Source organism: Cygnus atratus, chromosome 17 (assembly GCF_013377495.2).
Source record: "Cygnus atratus isolate AKBS03 ecotype Queensland, Australia chromosome 17, CAtr_DNAZoo_HiC_assembly, whole genome shotgun sequence".
NCBI lineage: Eukaryota > Metazoa > Chordata > Aves > Anseriformes > Anatidae > Cygnus > Cygnus atratus.
This window is the reverse complement of record NC_066378.1, coordinates 6,309,048-6,326,388: the sequence shown is the minus strand read 5'-3', so window position 1 is coordinate 6,326,388 and position 17,341 is coordinate 6,309,048. Positions and strand designations below refer to the sequence as shown.

General features: G+C 39.3%; 1 protein-coding gene across 1 annotated transcript; it reads right to left on the bottom strand.

Annotated features, from left to right (window-relative positions):
• Positions 1–96: 96 nt before the first annotated feature.
• UBE2L3 (ubiquitin conjugating enzyme E2 L3) lies at positions 97–16,732 on the bottom strand. The gene is made up of 4 exons (XM_035556968.2): positions 16,619–16,732; positions 8,264–8,359; positions 4,318–4,504; positions 97–912 (listed from the first exon to the last, which is right to left on the bottom strand). The coding sequence occupies exons 1-4, from the start codon at positions 16,643–16,645 to the stop codon at positions 758–760; spliced, it is 465 nt and encodes a 154-aa protein (XP_035412861.1). The 5' UTR covers positions 16,646–16,732; the 3' UTR covers positions 97–757.
• Between the last annotated feature and the right edge of the window lie 609 nt (positions 16,733–17,341).

The window sequence follows — 17,341 nt, the reverse complement described above, 5'->3', positions numbered from 1 at the left end:
TCACATTCCACTACTTGTTTGCTATGGATTTTTTTTCCAAAGTTTTCCAAAAGCAGGACATAAGCCATATTTTAATTCAATCACGCACACAAAAACTTGGGTTTCCCCGTTTAATAAACATTTTGTGGTAACACCAGCCAGATTTACATAAGACCTGGACATTATTTCTGATTGTATTTGTGGGGTTTGTTTTTTTGTTTATTATGTTACAAACTGAAGTTAAAGGGAACTTGCAGCAAGTCCCAAAAAGCACAGTGCAATGTTCAAAGAGAAAAGTAAACAAAACTGCCAAACACTCAATCATTTTCTGCCAGAACTGGGATATTTTTTCTAAGACATCAGTTTGGGGAAGGAGAGAAAATTCAATGAAGAATTAAATGAACTCAGGATAGTGGGAACTGCAAGGAAAAAAAGAAATGACAGCCACAACCTTTTCAATTTAAGGGCAGAATATAAGTCTAAGATATTTTTGATAAATTCTGACAAGAAAAAGAAAACAGCATACTTTAAAGTATATTGAAGCAGTGATTTTTAAACAAAGAAAGCAGAACTAGAACATCTTAAATTTTTAATCCTTTCTTTACAGGTTACCTAGCCCACTTTTGATTAAGAAAACTGTAGAAAGTTAGTAACAGCCACAAGTTAACACCGAAAGGTGGCACTTGTCAATTTTCCATAGAGTCCTGCTTTACGGGGTGTCTCAAATGCACTGCTCCGATCTTCTATCATACGTTGCTGACATCAACTGTGTCAGATTTTAGTCCACTGGTCGCTTTTCACCATATTTCTTTGTAAACTCTTCAGCGTTCTTACAGAATTTTTTACGGTCCTTAGAGTATTCTTCAGCTAGGTCAGCCCGAAGGGGATGCTCGGGCTGTGGATCATTCACCAGTGCTATGAGGGACTGGATTACTGTCAAAAGAAGTATAAATATTGTCAGATACTAAGACGGTTCATTTTTAATATGAAAATGTAAGCAAGATTCCCCAATAAGAAAATAACTGCATTTACATATACCCCTACAAGTCTAGAGTCTTTTCAAGAGCAGAGCAAGGTACTGCATGAACGAGCTATAGCAGTATGCCAAGATTGAGTTTGATGACAGTGAGTATCAGAAAATCATATCTGTAAGCAAAATCAACTACTTCAGTATAGATCAAAATGCATTACAAATTATTTCCCATGTAATTAGCATCCTATCCATGAAATACTTTTCATACAGCTAAGAAGGAAACTAAGTTTCACAGAAAAACTCATCTAAAATGGACTGGATGAAGAGAACTCTTAAACTTCCATTGTGAAGCATTTTTTCCTGACACCTGTCACAATGAATTACACCATTCAATTGTAATTGGGCCTGCTTCGGGAAACCATTTTTTCAGCTTTATATCTTTCTACGACTCTTACTTCCCCTACAAACAGCAGGCAAGTCTTGTCATTATTCTAAACTGCCAAATATATCTCCTAGTAGAGATATACTGTGGAAAACAAATGGTTAAGAACCATAAGATGCTTTTTACCTTACTGTTCACAGCCATTTCATCAGCATTCACCATCACTGTCAAAGGAAGTCATTCTTACAATAACTGAATCATACTTCACATTTACAAAATGAAACTCATAACTGACATTTATTGCTACATTTTCCTCATATATGTTCTCATGACCATTTAAAGCTAAATTGGTTACAACAACCCTGAGATCTGATATCCATCCACTGAGAGGTAGGTGCATAACAGGGCAGGACACAGAAAATGCATTTCTCTGTATGACAATAACAACATTCCACTTGAAGTAAGTTTGGGCTATCCAGAGCAACACCGAGCAGTACCAGGATATTTTAAAGCAAGTGTACCACACCTGTTAACTGCATGCATTACACACCACAGCCAGCCTCCTCCTTCTGAACTCACGTCAAATACTGAGAGCCACAACATCCAGTGGCAGGGAGCTCCACAACAGAACTACACATTGTGTGCAGAGTCAGGGGCTATCTATTGTTTGTTCTGAAACTGCTACCTACCAGTTTAACTGCATTCTCCCTAGTCTGGCAATATAAGTTTACAGTACCGATCACTCTGGTAGATGCTAGAGCAGCTTCTTTCAGAGCACAAGTCTCCTCACTCTTGTACTCTTTTCTACCCTTACCTGACACAAAGGAGGGACACACCTCTCAAACTCCCAAGAAGTAAGGTTGTCAATATATTGCCAAGCAGGAACATTTCTTACCATAAATCAGAGTTTAAACTGTAACAAACTATCTAAGGAATGCAGAATTGGTACTAGCTTACTTCACAGCAACTTGCCTGTCCTGTACTTCTGAAAACTCATATTACTACTATTTACTTACGAGACTAGGATCAATACTGTATGTAACCCTTTTCACTCAGTAAAACATGCTAAAACACTGTAATAATCCAGTAACACTTTACAGAAAGTTAACACACAAACCAGAAAAAAATAGCATTTTTCCTAATTCCCTAAATTCCTAAAACCAGTAATTGCCTCAACAGTCACAGCATTTTAAAACCGTAAAGTCACAGTAGTCTCTTAGTATTAAGCAAAATTAATAAAGAAGTTCAACTGTAATGTAAACATCATATGAAAGATGAGTTAATGGTCTATGATAAACCTCATTTCTCTATTCTCTGACACTTGACTGATCAAAACCAATTATTTTGACACCATACTAATAACATTGCCTTATTTCCTGAAAAAGGAACTGAAGTTTATTTTTCAGTGCAGAAGAGTCCTACAGAAAAAGGAATAGACGCTTAAAAGCAGGGCTGTAATGATACTGTTGCAGGCTCATACAAAGATGAATTAACAACATCAGACATTGACACTAAAATGACTTCTCTAAAATGACTTCTTTAAGAGGAAAAAAAAGCACAAAAGACCATAAAATAGCAGAATGAGAAATTTGAAATATTTTGGTACCCAAGATTTGTTCCAAATTCTAATTTTAAGGTACTTTATTGCTTTTCTCAGAAAAAGAGGATTTTACTACTTCTTCAGGAAACACTATTTCCCACATGCAAATTATTTCCTCAATTGTTCCAACGGATGCCAACTCGGACGTACAGCCAGGTGGAGGTGGTTCCTTTTCTTCAACTTATTAGCCTTCCCTAGTTAAGACAACTACTAAGTTGTTCACAGAAACCTTCTACACATTACTTCAATTTCATTTCTCCAAAGGATCTTTGTCCTACGTAGTCTAGGAAAAATCCAGAATAAATTGCAAGATCTTCACTATCTATTTAACAAGTTTTTTGCTTCTGTCCCCACTTCCCCCCAGCACTCAACTGCTCATTCTTTTCCAAAAGATATATATATATATATATATATATATATGTATATATGTATTATTTTGTCAGTGGGGTGAGATGGTGCAAACTAAGTAGTTTTATTAGCATAGAAAAATATACAGAAATCTTAACTAGAGCATTGTTTACTATCAGGAACAAGGTTCACATGAAAATAATCCTAAAGAGTCTGGAAGATGGAAATACTTTTTCCTGCAGACCAAGACAGATCAGTGCCATTGAAGTTCTTGCACTGGATTAAACTGCTATTGATTTGCATTCAACTTGTTAAAACATGCAGTTATTGCAAGAATGCTTGCCCCCACCCCCCCTTTTTTTTTTTTTTTTTTTTTTAAGTGTACAGTAGTAATCACTTAATATCAAATTTATCGTTCCCTGCCAGAAAAAATGAAATTCTCACCCCAACAGGAACAACAACAACAGACAAAGCCTATTCATATCATACTCTCAGTCTGGCCAAGAACCTGATGAAACGTCTTCCTTAAAATAGTTAAATTCTTATCCAAAGACACTCTACACTAAGCCTCACAGCAGTGATCTTTTAAGAGCTAAGAGTTAATTTGTGTTATAATTCTGTTTTCGCTTAACCAAACAAGGCAAACAACACACTTAGATTATAAAGTCACTGTTTAAAACTAAATACAAAGTATTACCCTCACCATTCTCTCCATATCGCCAACAGAAATGCTTTTTTTTTTTTTTTAATATACTATGAGCTACCACCTTAATAAACTCTTCAGTCATTAAGAGTTTTGCGGTTTCCTGGAGGTGGAAATGCCACAAGTCAGTGTCATTACCTTATGTTCTAATAACAAAATGAGATTCCAAAAGAGTTGCACACTGTGCTCACAACATGTGATTCATGATGCAAAGCTTATGGAAACAGATACATCAGGAAAGCAGTGACCGCCTGACAAGGTGAAATGCTACTAGCTTCAAACACACAATGCAAAGACTCTTGATGTACATTTTTTTCCCCATAGACTCCTACCTTGGTCAGTTTTGGTTGCTGGCTTCCAGTTTTCAGCACTAATTACTGGCAGACAAACCTGACCCTTTTCATCGATGTTAGGGTGATAGATCTTTGTTTTAAATGTAATCTTAGGAGGTTTGAATGGATATTCTGCTGGAAAGTTGATTTCGATTCTGAAGGCTCCTTTGTCATAGGGAGGATTGTCCTGCAACAAGATAACAAAATATCAAGAATGTAGCATATCCTAACAAAATTTAAGAAAAAGCAAGCTCCAGGCTTCAATCTATCAAATGACCTCTTTTTAAAGCACTTTTTTTCCCCCAAACACACTGACGTGTCCATGTGTCAGGAAACATCAGAACCAATTTGGTAAGAAAGAGGCAATACGATCTCTATCTTCGTATTCACCCTGGAAAAGGAGAATTATCACTGTTCAGAAGCAGGCTGACATTTCTACTAGCAGGAAAGCACCCAATACCATTTATTCCACGATCAGAGATCTATCTAATAAGAACTTTTATTCCTACACCTTTGTATTTCAAAAAACATTGTAAACCCTTTCTGAGATACAAACAGGAAACCTGGCAAGGAAATTGGTTTCTCTAAACCTAGTTATTTTGTGTGTCTCACAACATGGTGGTTCGAACAGCAAAGCAGTTTGATCTGTCAGATTTCCCTATACATTCTGAGAACCTTTTTGTGCTGACTACATAAAAATCTGCTGAGCATTCATTTGTACTAAAGATAGATATTCACTGCGTCTGCTGATGAGAACATTCTGAATTTGTATGCAGTTTTAGCACCCACTGTTATCAGATCATTTTTGAAGGAGTACGATGAAAGAACTGTGAAGTAGGCAAAGTAGATCTTCCTGCTTTAACAGAAAAAATGCCTAGAATCTCATTTAGAAAACCTGTTAGACTGTTGATATTGTTTGAAATACTAACTGCAGAAGGCAGAAGAAAAATAAGCTATTGCTACGTTTCAAGCTGATGAAAATGCCTTTCTGCAATGAAAACAGAAACTGTCATGAAGCTTTTCCAGATACTTGAAGAAAAACAGTTGAAGATTGAATATTTCCAGTTTGTGTTAAGTATAATCACACACATCCTTCACGACCCATCAGATCATTTCCTTCAATCAAACCCACCCACGAGTTAAAAAAAAGCTTTACCAAAATTTGGGGGTAAGGAGCATTTTATTAAAGTATTACTCAACAGATGTTTAATTTTAGTTTCACCCACAAGGGGAAATCTGGTTGTGCCTTTCTAAGAAATAAAGCACAACTTTTTGAGTCAAGGTTAGAGGTAAGTAAAGTGTCTTAAAATCACTTTTTATCCAAGCAATCATAAAAGCCTGGTAAGTTTAACAAGTAACTTTCTGGTCATAGTGACAACTTCAGCATTTAATGCCCTCTCCCCACACCGCTCACTTGTTCTTACCTCCATCACACGCTAGAATTTGTGAGGACGTTCAATGAACTGATACGGGAACTGACCTGGCTTAAAAATATCCCTTTTCTGCTTGACTCTCTTTCAGTCAGAACAGTTCTTCACCATAACTCACCAATAAATTTAACTAAAAATGGATGTAAAAGGGCTGCTCATCTTTTCAATTGACAAAACACAGACCATTCCAGCAATTCATTTCCAATAGTTTGTTACATTTATTCTGATACTGAGAAGGGAGAGAACCAGGATTATAAATACTGAAACACAGATGGCAAGAAGTTGACTTACATTCACCTGGAGTATTTTGCTCTGCAAAAGTTTATCAAAACTGCTTGCTATGGACAAGATTAAATGAAATTCATGGTACACCAACAGTACCTCTTACTTCAGCCAAGGAGCCTGAAGTCTTGTACTGGTGTTTGAAACGAACAGTGTATCTTCTCAACATAGGGTACATAAGGTGCCCTATTCTAGGATTTAGAACAGGAAAAGACGTTGATGAGCTGTCTCAGTTGAACACTGGAAAACTAACAGTCGTTCCAAAGAGCAAAATATGATATATACAGTAAAGGTTTTTAGAGCAGCATTTTTCACAGTAATTCTGCATGAACATGCCAAAATACTAACCTTCATATCTTTTAACACTTTCATTAAGAAGCTGACCAAAATAACGCCTAGTTACAGAGTTTAATAATCAGTAACCAGTTAGTCCTACTAAAGTATGAACAGTATGTCATTAAACCCTTACCAAGAAAAAATGGAAACAGCAAGTAAAACTTCAAAAGCAACAACTCAGGAAAACAAACCAAAAAAACCCCAACCCAACCTATACTTGCAACCAGTTTGTATTTGACATTTTTAAGCCACCAACCTCAAGAGTGCAAAAGCTAGAAAATTATGCTTCAGAGAATGCATCATTTTTAGTGTTTCCTCCAAATAGTCATCTATACTACTCTTTCAACACATAAATATTAATTACTATAATAAACGTAGATTTCGTGACAAAATTCCCTCTTAACTACACCAGCAATGAATTTATGGCTATTTCCCTTGCAACAGGGCACAATATAAAGCAAAAGGTAGGCATGAAGTGTGGTTCCTCGCAATGATGCTTTAAGACTTGTGATGTGAATCTTTGCAAATAAAACACTAAGTTCATGCTCATACTCTGGTGAGCAGAAACTATTAAAAATAGAAGTAGTACACCATGTACTGCAAATTTTAACAGGAATAAACTTTCTGGTGTTTTGCTTTATTAGCCACATTTACCAACTTCAAAGTATTATCAGAACACTATCCTGTTATACATGAACCACAAATATCGGAGTGGCTTACAAAGCACACTGTTTCTCAGCTATGCCAAATTCTAGTGTCAAATCCTGCTTGCTTTATTTGCGAGAATAACCTCGACCACTAGAACTACTTGCAGAAACGCATGTAAAGAGTAAACTAAATCTGTTCTACAGTACCTCAAAAGTTCAAAGGCCTCGCAATTATCTCAGCAGAGACTGCATGATCCAAGTTTGGGAATGCCCTTCAGCTAACACAGCACAGGCACTGCCAGACTAAAGTTTCAAAGTGTTTTAAAAAGACAGATTTACGCTGGTCAGGAGACCTTTTAGGTTGTACTCAAGGAAAAGCAGAACTGATGCTCTACTAGCATGGCTTCTATTGCTGCAGACATTTGAGTAGCTCATGTAACTAAGTAAGCGTGAGCCATGGCAGTGGAAAATAAAGGAGGTGAAAATCCACATGACTTCAATTTAAAGAGAATTCTCTTCTGAGAATCCAAACGTTTTCCTTGCATCAAACTTTTTCCAATACTAAATTTTGTTCTAGAAATACAGTCAGTTACAAACAAAACAATCCAACCAACCAAAAAAAAAAAAACCTAAAAACCAAAACACACCAAAAGCTATTGAGGAGTAAACAAAGTATTCACAACTCAGATTTTATCCCATGATGTAGATTTTGTACTTTCAGATTAACGTAATAAACTACAAAATTAACCTGCCTGCCCTTTCCAATACCTTTCCCAACTAACCCAGTGCCATCACCGAGCCACAGCCCTTGCCAGTTGCAGCCATCTGTTGGACCAGACCTATAACTCCGCAGCATCCAGCCAGGTATCGATCAGAGAAGTCTAGAATCTCTTTCAATTACGTATGGATTTTTCTTCACAGGAGTTATGAGAAACACCTACTAATGTAATCAGACATGGATAGAACAAAACCACACAAAACATTCAAGTAAAATGAGACAGGAAGGTTACAGTATTTGCCTAAGATTATAGGAGAAGTCTAAAGAGAACCAAGAATTAAATCTAGGGCCACATTAAATGCCCAGAAAACCACAACTCGAAAGCCAGTTTTTACAGTAGTAAGAAAAAGTCCTGTGAGGGTGCAAAAGTTGTCTAACGGTCACTAACAGCAGCGCTAAGCTGTGCATTTGTGATACAAATGATCATTGCTTTATTTTAAAGCTCATTAGAATAAGGAATCATCTATACTCACAGGAACAATAAGCCCTTGCCAGGTCAATAAATTAGCTTCATCAACCTGGATATTACGGAAGTTTTTCATTCCACATTTGCGGATTTCTTCAAGCTCCTGGAAAACAAGCAGAGTGTAAATGAAAGTTAACAGTAACGTTAGACAAGATGCTCATATTGACATTTCAGAATGCTTGCAGGTCAACGTGGGTTCTTTAATACTACAGAATATTGAGATTTCAGTGGTGGCAACCCACATAAACCAGAAAATTTTGCCCCTGTGAGAAGTAAAATTTTCTGAGACAGGGTGTTTAAAAAGTTGTTTTTTGGTATGTCACAAAGATACAAAAATGCTTTGTTAATAACATCATTATACATACAATGAAGTAGCAGTATAAGAAAAAGTGTATTTTAAAATGTTTTTACATCTCAAATTCAAATCAATGCCTTTGGTAACAGGCTTTGATAATAGTGAAGAATAGAAATCAAGCACAACTGAGGACTTGTCTGAATGAGAACTAGTGATTTGGAAGAATTACTTCAAAACAGCTTTAAACACTGAAAGTCACTGAACAGACCCATTATTTCAACCGAAAACTAACAGATTCCTGCTAGATGACGTAAAATTGATGTAAATCCAGAAAAGTATCCAACCCAAGGTAGTCTTATTTATATCAGTAACTCAAGAAGATGCTTCTTCATCTTTGGTTCATACCTCCGAGTTAGCAGTATTTAGTAAGGTGCCTCTCTTTATAACTACATCACTCTTGAACAAAGCATCTTTCTGCACCCATCAATCATCTGTCAAATTATTTTTGGTCAGTTAGTGATCTAACTATCACCAAAACAAATATTTTGGCTATTTTTTATATTTAAAGTCACATATAAGCCCTACTTTAGCAACTGTTTTCCAGAGTATTTTATCTTAAAGCTCTAAGACCAAAAAAGAAACACCTCAAGGCTCCACTTTTTTTTTTTTTTTAAACCCACAGTAGTTATAGCCCTTTGCTATTGAAGAGTTTGACCTTTAAAGTGAATTTAACTGATTTAAGATGAATTCAAGTCATCCCCAGTGAAACGTAAAATCTTCCTGGTGATTTCAAGACTGAAGCACATGTCTGTATGGCCACACATGTTCAGAAAAATGTTGCTTATGTGCACTCTGCCAGCACACAGTTCTTTGCTGAGTGTAACCACATTCGCGAAACCAGGCTATATATTCTGATAGGAACTCCAACTACAATCAAAGGCACTATATGCTGAAAAAAAGATCAGTTTTCATGGTAAAAGGACTTTTTTTTTGATAAAATGTTTGTATTTCATCATAGAACAACCTTTTCTGCACCTGACTGGAATAGATTTAATACTTGCCGTGATCTCTTGCATAAACATAGCAACACGATAAAACACAAACACAAAAGGGGAACAAGATTTCCAAATGCACAAAGAAAATAAAAAAATCACGACAGCTACAGACTAGAAGATGAACATTTACACTTCCACCCACTGCATCTCTGAAAGCAAGAGCATACTCACAACACAACAGTTTAACCTTGGTGTCTCCGATATTGAATCGATGCCCAACACAACCTTCATGACACTAAAACCAGCTGCTTAGTCTAGATCTCTGGATTAATCCCCAAATTCCACTGCTGTTAGATTTGCGCAATATCACAGATGTTTTTTTGTTGTCATTTTGCTTTCTTTAAAGGATAAGAGGATTATCCTATTTCCTTAATGCAGGAAAACATACAGAAAAAAACACACAAAAATAATCCCATGAAGAACATTTAGAGGGATTCAGAGCAAGCCAAAGTACCCAGATGAAAATAACCTTCATTATCACAGGTATGAGAGATCATTTTTGACCACTGAAACTGCAAATCTGCACACTGCTTTATAGCTAGCTTTGAATGCTTACTGCACAAAGCATCAGCTCGGGAAGAACCTGACCAACACTGCTCATCCTGGCTAGTTTAGGAAAGGAACTAACAACGCTGCTCTAAGCCACTTGCTGTCTACACATACAGAACTGTGAAGTCCTAGCAAACAACCACTCCACAGGGTGTAAGAGGGATAAATCCCCACCAGATGTAATGCACCAAACACCAGGAATAAAACAAGCTAGATTAACCGTAAGGCATTCAAGCATGAATAAACACGCAACACAAGTAGTTTGCCTCTAAAACAAGGAAAGAAAAATGGGTTTAGATATTTTCTAGTCAATTTGTTTAAAACATTACATGTATACAGAAACTTAGAGAAATCCCCAAAATGTCCCAGTGAGAGTGCAGCTTCCACGTGGAAGTTATCATCACAGGTTCAGAAAAGTTGCATGAAAGGAAGAAAAAATTCAGACAAATATGCAAAAAATATTCCCTGTTTTCCCTCAAGTCCACCACACGGGAGAGGGAATTAAATAGCCTGGAAGACAGTAGGGCAAAGAGCAAGCAGAAACCGTGTTCAGGGCACCTTCCTCTTTTAAAATGACTTGCTAAGCCTATGCAGGAATTCACTTTCATAATCAAAGAAGTGGTAAATTACAGCAGTGCATTGGGACTATATTCTGTGCTTCTGCTGCTGCCTTGGGTCTTGAGGTAGTAACTAGTAACTGAAAAAGGAAGCAGAGGAGTATAAACTAAGCAATTCCTCTCCTCACACAGATATGAATGCATGAATTATTTGCTTAAGACAGGCTCCAATTTATCCTAGAAGTGTATTTACAGTGTAATACTATATTTGCAATTCATATTTTTAGTTTTTTTTGTGTGTGTAATTCATTGGGAGTGATAAGAGATTCAGCACTCAGGATTAAAAGGGCGAAGGGGGTGTTTGTTTTTTTTTCTGGCAACTGACAAAACCCCTAATAAAGATCTAAATTACAGAGGCAGACACAACTAAAGCATATGTGTACAGTTAAAAGAGTCAATGAGCTACTAAATACCATCAAACAGCACAGATTAAAAGTTCATACTTTATTTAGCATGAGCAAGTCCAGAGAGACAAAAATTACTTGATGATGTTAAAGGATATAGTTCAAATATTTATTTTAAAATAACCCTCAGGAGTCTAGGCAGACAGTGAATGGATTAATTCCTATTCCCGTCCTCCACCCCTTAATTTTGTCAAGTAACATAAATAAAGGCACACAGAAGGAGTGTAACTAGAGGTTAGAACACTGCAGTAAGAATTTAAGTCATCTTTCATTACTCTGTTATCAACCTTGCACGTGGCCTGCCTGCACTGGTTTGCCCGTTTATAAAACAGAAATGTCTTCTTATTTCAGGGGGCTCCCTTGAGACGTGATGTTTGTAGTTTGGATATGTTCAGAGAAAGTGTTATACACAGTGCGTGAGAAGGAGAAAACGTTGTTTCAGAGGTAATAGCTGGTCTGAAGGTAGTCCTACAAGTACGTGCTACTTTTCTCATATATAATCTATCAATAAATTGTTAAAATTTTAATTTTGGCTTTGAACAGCACAAATGATTACATGCTATTGAAAATCAACTGTTTGAAATGAAGAAGAAAATTAGAGTGGCATCAGCTTAAAATGTACTCAACTCTTAAAAAGAAGGTTCAAATATTAAATATATACCTAAAGCCATATATTCTCTTTCTAATAATTTTTAAAATTCCCGGTTCCTCTAAATTCCATCCAGGACTAGAAAAAAATGGTTCTGAACACAGTCCTGCAACTGCTTTGCCCGTGCATCTCTGAAGTTTGGGGTCTTGTCTAAAAAGAAACAAACCTAGTATGAAAATGCAGTGAAGACTTAACAACTGTAAGAGTTTAATCCAAGATATGGGAGTAGGCATAAGGGCTTATATTGACTTCAAGTTCTGCATCAAGCCCAAAATGCTATTAAATTCACAAAGAAAAACGAGTTTACTGAAACAACTCCAAACCTCATTTGTCTTGTGTTTACAATTTCTGTTTACCTGGTCATAAATAGAATCTCTAAGAGAAGTGTGACAAAGTTAAACAAGGCTCCAAAACATTGATAAGACGCTGGCCAATTTTACTCTCTGAATCTTGTATACTGCTGAGAAACGTCCAAAAAAAAAAAAACAAAACACATTAAAATCAAGTAGAATGGAAAACAAAACAGATTCTAGCTCTTCTAGGAGCTATTATTAAGTTTCCACTGTGACGTTACAGCCTGTATACACACGTGCCTTTTATTTATTAATTCTACTTTTTGGCAGAATATTTTCCATCTGATCTTTATTCAGAAATGTTTTCTTAAGATTTTGATTATAAATCCTTTTGCCACTTTTCAGTTTCAAAAAAGGAAAATAAATCAGTATTCTCACTTTTCCATAGGGACAATCATAGCTGCCCAAAGCCAGACTTCCCTTGTTACTGAGAACCAGTGACTGGATCCATTTAGAATTGTTTTTCAATAGCAAAGTTGGTTAAAACACCTTTATTTGGAATGGTTATACTGTTTACAAGACCACAGCATACTGCAAATTGCAGGCCATCTACAGCAGGTACATGGGTGTGGCTTTGTTTTTCTGTTTTATCATGAAGTTCAACAGTTGCATAAATGTTTGACTATGCAATCATGGCAGCAGAGTGAGAACAACAAGAAGAAAATAACTGTTACTTATTCTTGAAATCTATTTTCAGTTCTTAACGCTAAAAATACTTTTAATGTCTAAAAGCCAGGAACAAAAGCATGGATCCTACAGCAACCTTAGCTTGATCATATTGCAGAGGAACACAGAAAGAAGTAGCTCCAACCCTGGGACCAGAGAGCCTTCTCAAATGTTGCTGAAAAATGCCCGTTGAAGGCCCATCTCGGTACCACACACTACTCAAACCCCAAGTACTATGACTATCCAGCCCTGAAATAGCCTTCCCTTTGCAACTACCCACTACCTCTCCACATATCATTTAGCTCCAGATCTCCAATGGAAAGCGGCTTGTTTTACATCAGTGGGTGGCAACTGTGAAAAGCACTCGAGTGAAATCTCTGGCATGTCTCCTGGAGATCTGTGTTCCCCATCAGAAGTGTTTGGAGACAATTTGATTTTTACGAGAAAGGGTCTTGAAGCAAAGCAGCTCCCTTGAAGGAGAAAGCTATGCTGCTTTCCTAAATCTAATTACTCTGTATTTGCCTGTTTTTTTCCCCCCCTCGAGAGATGATCCAAAACAACAAACCCTTGTTGAAGACTGCCTTATTCCCACCTCTCACATTTCATGAGGAGCTGAGATCTGACAACTGTGGCTCTTTGAAGAGGTGTAATGGTGGCTCATAGATCAAAACTTCACTTCAAATGTTGCTGGAACGTGATTCATTAGCTATGAATATTTCACATTTTTACTAACCTAGGTGTGCTCCTGGAAAGACTTGAAAAAACAGTAGAGAAAACTTGAGTTAGAATAGTCAACGGTATAAAGTCAATGGCATAAAGCTACAATAGGCCATAAATAAGGTCTCTGGCCTATGAAATGTAACTTGCGCACACAGAGCCTGAGATAACAAGACAATCTTATGCACGTTATAACTTGACTTTTTTAGGACTTGATTTTTTTTTTTAGTACTTCTTTCACAAGGAGGTTTGCAAATTGAGGATTCCACAGTTGGAAGAAGATACTCACTTCTACCTGCAAAGTGGCAACAATACTCCCATTGCCAGTTTTCTGTGGGCAGGTAGCATGTTATTATGAACTTACTACATCCAGTCTCTTTGTGCCACTGTGATTAATATGAATAACTATGCTGCATGACACGCATCCAGAAAAAATTACAGTACTTCAAAACGTTGGCAAGACCTTACGGAAATGGGAATTACTTTATTTTATGTGACCTATAAAAGGTTCAAAGTTTATTCTCAGGTATCAAAGACAAACTTGATATTTAGCCCAAAAAAAGACAATTAATGCTTATCCTGAATTATTTTAGGAAATGGAGTGACACGCTGAAAAACTATTTCCTTTAGTTATCATCTCTCATCATTCTATGGCCCTGAGACATAAACACCACAGACTCTTCAATATTGCAAAACTGTAACAGTGAAGGACTTTAGAGAGTCATTTGCTGATCTATGAATTTCCACTTTAGAACTTAAATAAAGGTATCACATTGGTACAGATGAGATTGGACCTGCAAAACATCATGCTGCAGAAAACCGCATTACATCATCTGTACAAGAGCTCTGGTTTGCTCCTACTGAGATGAATGAAGACTCAGAGCATGTTGGACCCTACAAAAGGCACAAAGGTAGCTGCTTATTTAATAGCATTTACAAGTTACACAATAAAGCATCTCACAGCTGTTGAACTTGCATAGAAAAGCACACAACACACACAGTCCATAAATATAAGGCAATAAAAATGAAAGTAAAAACGTAAGAGGGAAGTTACCAATGTCTCCTTCCTTCCTACACCACTCCCTCTGAAAAGGCATTGCTACACTGTTTTTCTAGAAAAGAACGTCACATTATCAAAAATCATTTTTACGGTATGCTTTCAGTGGAAAACTGAATTATTAACTGACAGTTAAGAAGCATAGTGAAACTAAACGGGGGACTGAAAAGCAAGAGGTGCTGTAAATATTAAGGACAATTTATTTCACCTCCTGGATTTTTATGTTCTATGTTATTTAAAAAAAAAAGACTTTTTCCTCTCTAACTAGAGAGTAGTGCTGCTTTTTTGAACAATTAACAAATTTTTCAGAACTAGCATAAAAGCTGCTTTGCAAAAAGATAGTAAACAACCGTTCAGTTTATCTGAAACAAAGAACCTCATCTGAGTACAAAGGAACAGACACATTGATGATTCTAATTCTGTGACAAAAATAACAGCTATCAAAAATGAAATAAATGAATGTCATCTCACCAGGATCCTTAAGGACAATTAAAGGCTTACTCTTATCGATTTAATACATATGAATGACTCTGCACATAATGTATTTACTATTTAATTTGTAATGTCTACATAGCACAATTAAAATACCAAAACTACCCCTATGGAAGCAATACTGAGCTATTGTTTTCTTCAAAAGTGACTGTGCTACAATGGTTAATTATGTATATGCGCAGGTAAGGAAATACAACGTCAAATATCTACATATCCCAGCCAAATCCCAGCCCTACTGGGGGTCTGCATCCTTGAAGTAACTTGTAAATCCTGTATTAAACAGGTAAGTTTAAAAGAATCACCCATATATCTATTAAATCCTAGTGCACGGTTATGTTGCACCCCACAGTGAGGTGGTTTTTATTCAGGTTATGACATTGCCTGACAGTTAGAGGGTCCTTCCCCTATGTTTTCATAGGACCAGCCTGTAGAGTTCATTGATTTATGTTACAGGCATGCAAATACTGTACGGTACTGCCACAGCATTTTACAGGTGACTAGATTTTATGCCACTAAGTACGCGTGTCCTAGGCAAATTCCACTGCAAACAGCTTGTGACATGAATTAGCACTTATACACAACACATAAAAGAAACTTGCACCTTTTGGGGACAATTATTATCTTTTTGTTTTTAAGAAGTACCTTAGTCTTCAAACAAAATGATAAAAATAAATCAACACAAGATTCTCAGCCCAAACATCACTTTAAAATAACATACATTCCCTTTGTCGAAGCCGAGTTGGAAATACCACCCGTACTTTGGCGCAAGCTGACGGCTGAAGACGAAAACATCACCGCGCCCGGCGCGTGTGAGGAAACTGCTGAACCCGGGTCCAGACTTCATTGCGATAAGCCCCGGCCTCACCCGGATGCCGCGGCGCTCGGAGCCCTCCCAACAAATCCCCCAACCACGAAACCCCCCGAACAAACCCCTCCCGCCCCCGGGGGACGGAGCCCCGCTCAATGCCCAGGGCAGGGGCGAGCCCCCCGCCCGCGGGCAGGGCGGCCGGGTCGCTTCGCCTCGCTTCCCTTCCCTTCTTCTCCCTTCCTTCCCCTTCCCTCCCGGCGCTGCCCCCGGCGGCGGGCCGACCCCTCACAGCGCCCCGGGGCTCGGCCGCTCCCCGCGGCGTCCCGACAGCGGCGCTTCCTCCCCCCCCGGCCCTTCCTCTTTGCTTAGTCACCGCGGGAGCCCCCCGCGGGAGGGGACCCGGGCGGCCCCCGTCCAGCGCCCCCGCCCAGCCCCGGGCGCCCAACGGGGCCCGCGGCGGCGCCTCGGAGCCCGGCGCGGCGGCGGGGAGCGGGGGGGAGCCGGGGCGGCCCCTGACGGCCGCGGCCTAGGTGCCGGCTGCTCCCCGCCCGGCCGCCCCGGCCCGGCCGGCGGCGAGGGGCAGGGCGAGGGTCCCGCTGGGCCGGGAGGGGGCTCCCCTGCCGCCGGAGGGGCGCTGAGGGAGAGGGGGCGGCGGCGGGCGGGCGCCCCCCGGCCCGCGGCGGCGCGGCGCTGCTGTTACCTTCATCAGCCTCCTGCTGGCCGCCATCTTGGCTCTGCTGCTGCCGCCCCACAATGCATGGCGGCGGCGGGCAGGGCGCTGCGGGCCTGCGCTTCCTGGGGCGGCGGGGCGGGGCGGGGCGGGGCGGGGCGGCCCCCCAGCATGTCCCGCCCTGCCCTTCTCCTCCTCGCCTTGCCCTTCCCCTCCGCGGCACGGCTCGGTGCCTCCTCTCCTCAGAGGAGAGGGAGCTGTCAGCCCGCCCAGGCGGCCGCTGGAGGAGCAGGGGGATGCTCGCCCCGCTGCCCGGCCTCCAGAGTTCCCCCCCGCAGGGCTTGGGGTTCAGGCACGGGGCAGAAGTGGCAGCAGCAGGCCGCAAGGTGAAGCCCCCACTGCTGTCAGATTTTTGTGTCTGTGCACCTGAATTGCCCCCAAAGGTGTTCACCCCCACCTCAGTGCTCTGATCTGAGCTGCCCCTGGCTAGGACCTTGCTTCCCCTTCACCACGTCAGATAGTGGCCTCAGCTGATCTAACACTTGTTCTACAACAAAGTTACTTTTATCACCGGAAAATTCTCCAAGTTTTAAAGTAAGCTTTACAAACTCAGACAAGTTAAAAATATAGTTATTAGAGGAGGCTTCAAGAACTCAAAAATGCAACAGAAGTTGGTGGTAATGAACAAGGAGTCTAATATATGTTCTGAGAAGTTGTTCCCTGAACAACTATTCCATAACAAATATTTTGCAT